Here is a 10196-nt window from a genome sequence, read left to right as displayed (position 1 = left end):
TCATTTTCAACAATACCAGGATTCTTTCCCTCTTCACTTGGTGGAACAACATAATAAACCCAAGATTTTCCAACCTTTTTGGCAAAGGTCTTCAGCTTTGAATATGTTCTACCATATTCATAACCAAGTCCTTCTCCTCTATGTCTCAAAACATTATAAATTCTATTAGCAGCTTTGCTCTTCCCAAGGTTAAGATGCACAAACTGTTGAAGAGCTATTTCCTGCTCATCAATAGGTTTGTGATAAACAGCACAACCTTTTTCAAAGTCATTTACTCTATTCAGAGTTTCTTGATATAGACCTTGAAAATGTTCTGCTTGCTCAGTCAGAGTGTTAAGCTTTTCTTGTAAAATTTTTTTGTTTACTTAACACTCTGAGATGTTTCTCAATGACCTTGTTAAGTGCAGTTATAAGTTGAGATTTAGAACAGTCAGAAAATACCTCATCTGTTACTTCTTATTCTGATTCATCCTCTGAGTCTGCATCTGAGTCAGTTGAAGCCATCAGGGCTAGATTTGCCTCTTCTTCTTCCTCAACTTCTTCCTCAGATGATAGCTCTTCAAAGGTAGCCATCAGACTCTTTTTCAATTTGCTCTTAAATTGTTGCTTCTTTGAGCTGTATCTTTTGCTTTTGTCTTTAGCAGACATTTCTGGACAGTCAGCAATAAAGTGTCTTGGCTTCTTACAGTTGAAGCAGTTCTTCTGATCATCCTTTTTGCTGACAAAGTTTCTGGAACTGTTACCTCTGAAGTTTCTTTTGTTAAATCTGTTCCATTGCTGAAACTTGGTGAACAAAGCAAATTCATCTTCACCCATTTCCTCCTCTTGACCATCTGCAGAAGATTCCTCTTCAATGTCAAGAAGCTGAGTCTTAAGAGCTTTAGAAGGAGTCCTAGTTGACTGTAAAGCCACAGACTTAGACTTCTTCTTAGCTTCTGAGTCAGCGTTCAGAACCATCTCATGGCTTCTGAGATTGCTTATCAGAGCCTCAAGACTCAGAGTCTTGAGATTTTGAGCTTCTTCTATTGCAGTGACCTTAGGTCTCCAAGCAATAGGAAGACTTCTCAGAATCTTCTGAACATGATCATAGGTGGAATAACTCCTCTTAAGAGCTTTAAGACCAGATACAAGGATTTGAAACCTTGTGAACATAGTTTCAATGTTTTCATCTTGTTGCATAGTGAATAGTATTGCCTTATCAAGAGACTAGCCTTAGCCTCTTGAACCTTTTCATTACCATCATAGGTAGCACACATCGAATCAAAGATAGATTTAGCAGTAGACTTGTTTTCTATTCTGACATAATCTTCATGTCTAATAGCACCAACAACAATGTCCTTTACTCTATGATGCTTAGTGTAGATTTTTAAGTTAGCTGGTGTGAGTAACTTTCTATGCTCAATGGACAATCTTCCATGTTCATTTAAGTTTTCAAAAGTTACTCCCAGCTCAACCAAATCCCACAACTCATGATCAATAGCAGTAATATTGCTATACAATCTTTCCTTCCACCACTCAAATAATGATGCATCACCGTTGAATATAGGGGCTTTTCTGTTGCCACTATGTTCATGTGATTCATTACTCAAGTAGTCAAAACCAAAAGCATTTCTAGGACCACCACCAGCTCCACTGGCCTCACCGGGTTCACCGGTTGTTCTAGTGCTACTATCGTCTCCTCCAGACATAGTGTTCTCACAAGATCTTTACTGTCTCACTGTTAAGTGAAAGTAACAGACCAGAGCTCTAGATACCAATTGAAGGTGTGAAAACACAAGAAGGGGGGGTTGAATTGTGTTTTAGTCAAGTTTAAAACTTTTTCAAGTTCTTAACTTAACTACAACAGCAGCGGATAAATAACACAATAAAATACGTTGAGAGAGAGAGAGAGATCACACAAGCAATTTATACTGGTTCCTCTCACAAAACGAGAGTAGTCCAGTCCCCTTGCACTTCCAAGGGATTTCACTATAATCACACAAGATTACAACTGCTCAAGCACACAAGCAAGAGACTTCTCAACAATGCTCAAGCACACAAGCTTAAGACTTCACACTTAAGCACACAAGCTTAAGTTATCTCAAGTACTAGATGTAATAAAGTAATGGAAAGTATACAATAGCTCTTAGACAGAACCTAGAAGAACAAATACTAAATATTTGAACTAAAAGTGCAACAACACAGTTCAGAGGTTCAGAGCTTTGTATGAGGAATTCAGAGTTTGTTCGAGCGTGATAGTAATCCCTTGATCAATAATCCTTTTTTTTTTTAATACAACTGATTCCTTTAGTATATATATACGACTAGAAAAGAGTCGTTGCAAAGATGACCGTTGAAGTAGATAACCTTTTGTCTTCAAGCAGCCTGTCTTGATGCAGTTTGGTTGTATCCAAAACTAAGTAAGAGTTTCAGGTACTTTGACTACTGCAGAGAAGACTTTCCTTATTCAGCTAACACAACTGATGACCCACGTTCTCAAAAGAGGACAGACAAAAAGAGATTAGCTGTTCTGATCAGGCTTGAGAGGTCCTTTTCTTCATTGGTAGAAGAGTTGACTTGCAAAAGAGAATCTTTACAAACTTCAAGAAGATCACCAGAGCTTGATGAAGTTAAGACCTTAAGAGGTTCTGAAGACTTCATCGTCTGAAGTTTACAACTTCTGAGTCTCACGATCTTCTGAGCGCTTACGAACATCTGAAGTCCTTATCTTCTGATCATTAATCAGAGCTTAATTGAATCTAAGTCCTGCACACTTAAATTAAATTTTTAGTCCTTCCAATTGTTTATTAATACTTTGTTATCATCAAAACCTTAATAGATTTAGGGGCAAACATTTTTAAATCAATTTTGTTCCAACAAACAATGCTTCTGAACACTTCTGTTGTGTTAATATTGCCCTCACCTTCACCTTCCACAACCCAAAGTCGTTACTCCCGGTGAACTTCTCAATGTCCCACTTAGAACCCATGATACTTAAATCGTTTGATCCTTTGCCCCACGGTGGGCGCCAATTGTTGTGAATTCGGATTGAATCACACCAATAAAATAATTGATGTGTGGAGCAAATAACGATTAAGCAATCAAATAATGAGATCGGCAATAAAAATCACAAATCAAAAGATAAAGCGATAAAAGAAAAGAACACAAGAGAATTGTTTACCCAGTTCAGTCAATGTGACTTACTCTGGGGGAGAGAGCAACTCTCCGATCCACTATCAAACTTGTTCCTTGATTACAATGAAATTCACCACAAGAGTTACAAGATTTAGAGTTTTTCCTAAATCTACCCTATGCCCGAATTTCTTCCCGTGACCAAGAAATTCAATATGAAAGTGTTTCCCAAGGTGATAGAATGTTTCCCTAACCCTAGAGTCTTCCCAAGATGAAATCTCTCAACCCTAGCCTTTTTGTTAGCCTTTGAAATCCTAAAAACCCCTTAAAAAAGTCAGAAAACGCATAACATATATATAGGCCCGCAGACACTACGCCTGAGCGCAGCCTCCCACGCCTGGGCGTGAGCAACATGAGTTCAGCCCAGTTTTTCACGCCTGGGCGCCAACTCCCACGCCTGGGCGTGAGCAGGCAGAGACTACCAAAACATGATTTTCTGATTTTTACATTATTTCAAGGCAATATTCAACAATAATTTTTCCAATTTTGTTTTTTGATTTTGTCTTCATTGAAAGACATTTCTTTCCTGTTATATAATGGCTCGAGGGAAGACTTGTTGGTCAAAGTCTTCCATTCTTGTTTTGCTTATCTTTTTATTGTGAGGCATTGACCAAGAAAAGTAAGTCATTGGGAATTGAGGTAATTTCCTATAGGTTTCATTATATGGTTTATGGAACCTACAATTCTCTCATATTCTTCTTTCTCATTATAAATCACAGCTATGGCTATATATATATATATATATATAGCTACAAAAATAACAAACTTCTAAATCATATCTTTTAAAAAACAAACTAATCTTAAATTCTAATATCATCTTATTTTAAATATAAAACTAAAATATATTTAAATATAGTCCCCGTGAGCTTAACTCAGTTGGTAGGGACATCGCACTATATATGCAGGAACTCGGGTTTGAACTCGGAACACTCTGCTTATTCACCTTTAAGGTGGATTTTCTAGCCACTAGGCTACTTGACCAAAAAAAAATTTAAATATAAAGTCATTCAAAAAGATATTTAGATATTATTCTCACCATGAAGTTGTAAGTGCAAACGAAATTTCTGTTTTTCCCAGCCCCACACGGTTTATGCAGAGGGAATTTCGTGAGCAAGAGAACAACTTGTTAATGTTATTATTCATCATGTGTAGATGACTTGAAGCAATGCATGAGTACTACACAAGGTGTGCTACCTGAAGGACTATCAGAGGGAGAGTGGACTACCAGAAGGTGTACTAAGCTTCTGTTTAGTTAGTCACATTGTCAAGGTTTCCGGACTGTTGAGTGTATAAATATGTGAAGGTAACTTCACCCTACGAGCTAGCTTTTGGGATGAGATTCAAACATATTTAATAGTAATCATTTATTGAAGTACTAATAATAAATTCATTTCTCTCTTAATTTTCATTGTGTTAACATGTTGGTTAAATGGAAAAACAAACAATCGCGGAAAAAATAAAATAAAATAAGAACTACATATTTTAATGAAAAGGACAACTAAAACAAAAATCATCAATCTGTTTTACTATGTCCATATTTCAAGAATACTAATCTCTCAGAAAAGAGATGCTGGTGGAGGCCACGCTACAACAATTAGGACATATCGAGAAAGTATGCAAATTTGCCTAACAAGATGTGAACAATGATGAAGAGAGAATTCATAGGATCTTCCTAAATTACATCTGGGAACTCTTTACTTCTTCTGATTCCAACATTTATGACATCAGTCATGTGGTAAAAGATAGATATTTTAAGGATATGATTTAATGTTATATTTTTGTATTACAATTAGCTCAATATATAGACTGATGAAAAAATTTAGAATGAGATTTCTCCACGTATTATATATCTCATATTTTCATATATATTAACAGAAAAAACAGTCATGTCAAGCCTAAACAGATGAAATGTATTTGTGATTTTTTCTTGCATTTCATCTCTTTTCTGAGTTTATTATTTTGTTCTACATAATTCATCATTTCCATAGTCTTCTAAAATCAATACAACCAACCTCACTGTTAAGAAGTTCATTATCGGATGTGAGTTGGCCTGAATAAGGGTTTATAAGTAAGGGGCAATTTTCACCTTACAAGTCGGTTTTGTAAGGATGAGTTAGGCCCAACTTCCAATTCTAAGTTGGTATCAGAACCTCTCCAAGATCCATCGGGCCAGCCACCAAGTTTTTGTTCTTATAATGTTGTCAACATCTCTTAGTTGTAGAAACAAACAACAGGATATTAATGGACTATTCTTGATTTTTACTCACGTGTTGTACACCAGAGAAGTGAACAATGCACATAAACCACCAGTTATTGAATCAGTGCGTGGGAATTAAAAATCCAAGAAGACTTGAAGCAATGCATGAGAGTCAGTCAAGTCTTCAAAAAGAAAATTAATCATTCAATAAAGTATGGTCCACCCTTAACTGTTCTGTTCTTGTTTAGCAAGTGAGTTGATCAATTAGAATCATAATTTTCTTTTGTGACACTTCAATAAAGTATAGACCACTCTTAAATTTACAGTAGTTTCCCAATCCTACTATCATACTATGGCAACCATACTTGTTCTGCTATTATTACTGTTCTTGTTTACATTAACAGAACCCAGCACACACGCTATAACTCCAAAATATAACTCCAGTATCATTCCGTTGGGGTCATGGCTCTCTCCTGAAGGTGAACATACTTCATGGCCATCAAGTTCTGGCCATTTTGCTTTCGGGTTTTACCCACACGGTAATGGTTTTGCTGTTGGAATATGGTTGGTTAATCCGTCTGAAAACACAACCACTGTTGTTTGGACTGCTAACCGTGATGCTCGAGCAGTCTCCTCTAAATCTATGTTGAATTTGACCAAGCAAGGCCTGCTTCTTCAAAATGGAAAGGGAGATTCACCCATCAATATAGTCTCCAGAGATACAGAGTTGGTCTATATGGCATCTATGCTAAATTCTGGAAACTTTGTGCTTTATTATGAGGATTCTTCCGTTGTCTGGCAAAGCTTTGATCAGCCAACTGACACCATATTAGGAGGTCAGAATTTGACAGAGGATGATTCTTTAATCTCTAGTATGTCCAAATCAGACCATTCGCGTGGTCGTTTCTATCTCAAAGTGAAAAGTGATGGAAACCTTGTCGCTTACCATTATTACAGCTCCGCAAATGATGTGGATGCTTACGGGGAGTGGGACCAACAAAGCTTTCTTTGCAAAATTGAACCTGAAAATAATGGACGCGGGCCAGTATGCCCGTCCAACAGGGTGTACACGAGTTGCATAGGTAACTATAGTACCCGTTCTGTTCTTCCTACAAGACCTCGTTATAGGTTATGTTTCAACAATAGCAATAAGCCTGGAAAGAAGTTACACGAGAACATCACATCAATCTACCGTGCAACACTAGACGTAGATGGAAACTTGAGATTGTATGAGCACCAATTTCACTTTGAGCAGGGCACCAATAGCTCTCGCGTGGTAATGTTGAAGCAGGCACTTAATGATACATGTCTAGTGAAGGGATTTTGTGGGTTGAACAGTTATTGCTCCTCCAACATGAGTGGTGATGCTGCCTGCAAGTGTTATCCTGGTTTCATCCCATCCAAGACTAAAAGTAGTACTAACATGCCTATGGACTGTGTACAGATGCTTAGCAAAGATGATTGTGAAATAAATAAAGATCGACTGTTGTTGTATAATTTTACTCACTTTAGGAATATGACTTGGGGTGATATTCCATATTCTGTTATACCCGTGTTGATGATGGAAACTTGTGAGAAGGCTTGCCAACAGGATTGTGTTTGCGGGGGAGCAATATATACAAACAATAGCTGCAATAAATATAGGCTTCCACTTATTTATGGCAGGGTTCAAAATGATTCTTCCACTGTGTCTGTGGCCCTATTAAAGATTCCTTCTTCAACAATTGCCATTATTCCACCTCCAACCTCAAACGACACTAAGCCCAAGGTTGTTGCTGACAACAAGAGAAGTCTGATAATGATCTTATCTATTACTTTGGGTGTTGTTTCATTGATTTGCTTGGCCTTTGCATTGTCCATTTTCTTCACTTACAGGCATCAAGTTAATAGGTATGCAATGTTGTCTGAAAGTGAAAAACTTGATTTTACAGAAGAGTGTTCCTTGCGTTCATTTTCTTTTGAAGAACTTGCAAAATCAACTGGGGGATTTTCAGAAGAGATAGGGAGAGGATCATTTGGAGCTGTTTATAAAGGTAAAATAGGCAACAATAACAGAAGTATTGCCGTGAAGAAACTGGAGGAGAAAATTGATGATGAAGGGGAGAGAGAATTCCAAGCAGAAATTACTGCTATTGCTCGAACTCATCATAGAAATTTGGTTAAGCTTATTGGTTTTTGCATAGAAGGATCCAAGAAGCTTCTTGTTTATGAATTTGTCAGCAAAGGATCTCTTGAAAAGCTCCTCTTTTACGGGGAAACGAGACTATCATGGAAAGAGAAAATGAAACTTGCATTGGACGTGGCTAGTGGTCTGCTGTATCTACATGAGGAGTGTGAAGTCCGAATCATCCATTGCAATATAAATCCTCGAAACATACTCATGGATGAAGCATGGACTGCAAAAATATCTGATTTTGGATTGGCAAGGTTCATAAGGAGGGGTCATTCAAGAACCAAAATAGGAGATGATGGCACAAGCAGGTACTTGGCACCCGAATGGCAGAAGGAGGATGCATCAATATCAGTAAAAGCTGACATATATAGTTTTGGGGTGGTACTACTGGAGATTATTTGCCACAGAAAAAGTATAGAGATGAATAATATTTCCTCGGCTGATGAAATCCTTCTCTCCAATTGGGCATATCAATGTTTTGCATCTGGACAATTAAACAAGCTAATTGCACATGATGAAAATGATGTAGATTGGAAGATATTGGAAATATTGGTGAAAGTCGGATTGTGGTGTGTGCAAGACCAACAATCTCTCCGTCCTGCAATGAAGAATGTAATATTGATGTTGGAAGGTTTGAAAGATATTCCAGTTCCTCCCTCTCCAGCTCGCTTGGTTGAGTAGTCTTGTAGGGATATTGTGTTCCTATGTGATTTATTATTTGTGCTATGCAGTTTCATTTTTATCTTGAATTTGTTGTTCAGGTTGTGTACTATATCAAAGGTTGTTTAATGATGTGATATTAAATAATTGGCATTTTTTTTTGTGTCTTTATAAGACCCGTTTCAAATTTTCAAGAGCATTAATTACTTTTTTTTTTTTTACCAACATACCCCTAATTATAGTGTATTTTTTTCTACAATATGTAATAAATAATTTAAACAAAACATTAACTCATTCTCTCTCTTGAAGAATAAAATTGTAAAAACAATATAATTTGGATGGAGGAATGTTTTGAGGTAAATAATGTTTCGAGGGAATTCAAATTCTTGTCTAAATTCCCTTGTTTGGATGGATGATTAATTTGGAAATTTTCAAAATGATGGAATTTGAGGAATTTGAAATGACACCCAAAAGTTAAGAATTTAAGGAATTCCTTCTTCTCATATGTATCAATTTTCAAATGGACCCCTATAATATGTTTAAAATTTTCAAATGGACCCCTAAAATTGCAAATCGGTCCCTAAAAATTTGCAAATTGAAAGACATTTCTTTCCTGTTATATAATGGCTCAAGGGAAGACTTGTTGATCAAGGTATTCCATTCTTGTTTTCCTTATTTCCCACTACCGTTTATTGTGAGGCATTGACCAAGAAAAGTAAGTCTTTGGGAATTGAGGCCATATTTCCTATCTATAGGTTTCATTATATGGATTGTGGAAGCTATAATTTTATAAAATTACATTCAGCATCTTAAATCACTTTTAGTAACTAAGTCATGCATAACAGAAGCATCCACGGACGGATGTGGGGGGTGGCAAGCAGTGGCCAAGCTCCCCCCCCTCTCCCCCCCCCCCCCCCCCCCCCCCCCCCCCCCTCTCCTCCTTTGTTACATATACATGTGTTACATGTATTCATGTATTCAACTCAATCTCAACTTTAATTCTACAAATACAATTGTATTAGTATGTTATAAATCAAAATATTCGGCTTGAGAGGGAAGAACTAACTTGTGTACTCTACATATCAATGTTAAACGTGGGGAAAAATTCATACTTATAATATGGTAACAAAACAAAAATTCACGTCGACAATGTACACAAAAATAATCTATATACATAAATTCATTGATTTTATTATTTTACTATTTTTCGGTCCCTGGTGTGATAAGCTTCTGGATCCGTCCATGAAACTATCCAATATAGAAAACAAAACAAAACAAAACAAAGGGGAAAATAGACATGAAACTACATGCATTTACTTACCTCAGTGATTGTAAACCAGCTGGTTACTTGACTGCTTGTTCCAGAACAGAGAACTGAGATCTTCCATGTTTCTTGATATCTTCTAATTTCTTGCGAAAAAAGATAAAAAAGAGCTGATACATTACTCTTCATATAAAAGCTCTCTGTGTACTCAATCAACACTACGTCTGTTTTGAACATAAGTGCCGTTCAAGGTTTTTACACACAGATTTAAAAATACAATGATGATGTTAAAAGATATGACACTTTTACTAAATTAACATTATTATCTATGAAGCACGGACACTCCTTAGATTAGGCGTATCTCAGTGTCAGACCCGACACTTATAATTTACATTGATCAAAGTGAAATATAATATTTGAAAGTAGTGTCATCACAGGGCAAAAATGGAAGGAAAAAAAAATTAACAATAACAATAAGTGTATTTTGAAACAATTTTTTTTGTTGCTAAAATGACTAATTTTAAAACGGATGGAGTAATTTCTTAGTATCAGCAAACAATTACTCACAGCGGTGGTTGAAGTTGAAGGATCGCATCCTTGTACAGAAAACAACATAAGGCATTCTTGATTTGATGCTGAATATGACCAATTTTAGGCAAATTATTAGAGCAGTCTCTCTCTACAGAGCCAATTGATCTAAAACGACAGTGTTTTATAGGAGATTAATCACG

General features: G+C 36.5%; 1 protein-coding gene across 1 annotated transcript; it reads left to right on the top strand.

Annotated features, from left to right (window-relative positions):
- Positions 1 to 4692: 4692 nt before the first annotated feature.
- On the top strand, positions 4693 to 8488 carry LOC123921319 (G-type lectin S-receptor-like serine/threonine-protein kinase LECRK1). Its single transcript, XM_045973811.1, has one exon. It carries the CDS (start codon positions 5721 to 5723, stop codon positions 8220 to 8222), a length of 2502 nt encoding a protein of 833 aa, XP_045829767.1. The 5' UTR covers positions 4693 to 5720; the 3' UTR covers positions 8223 to 8488.
- The last annotated feature ends 1708 nt before the right edge of the window (positions 8489 to 10196 follow it).

Source organism: Trifolium pratense, linkage group LG4, assembly GCF_020283565.1.
Source record: "Trifolium pratense cultivar HEN17-A07 linkage group LG4, ARS_RC_1.1, whole genome shotgun sequence".
Taxonomy (NCBI): Eukaryota; Viridiplantae; Streptophyta; class Magnoliopsida; order Fabales; family Fabaceae; genus Trifolium; species Trifolium pratense.
This window is presented reverse-complemented; position numbering and strand designations above follow the sequence as displayed.

What these genes read in the sequence shown, in the direction of transcription:
- LOC123921319 (XM_045973811.1), top strand. Translation starts at nt 5,721, where the DNA reads ATGGCAACCATACTTGTTCTGCTATTATTACTGTTCTTGTTTACATTA.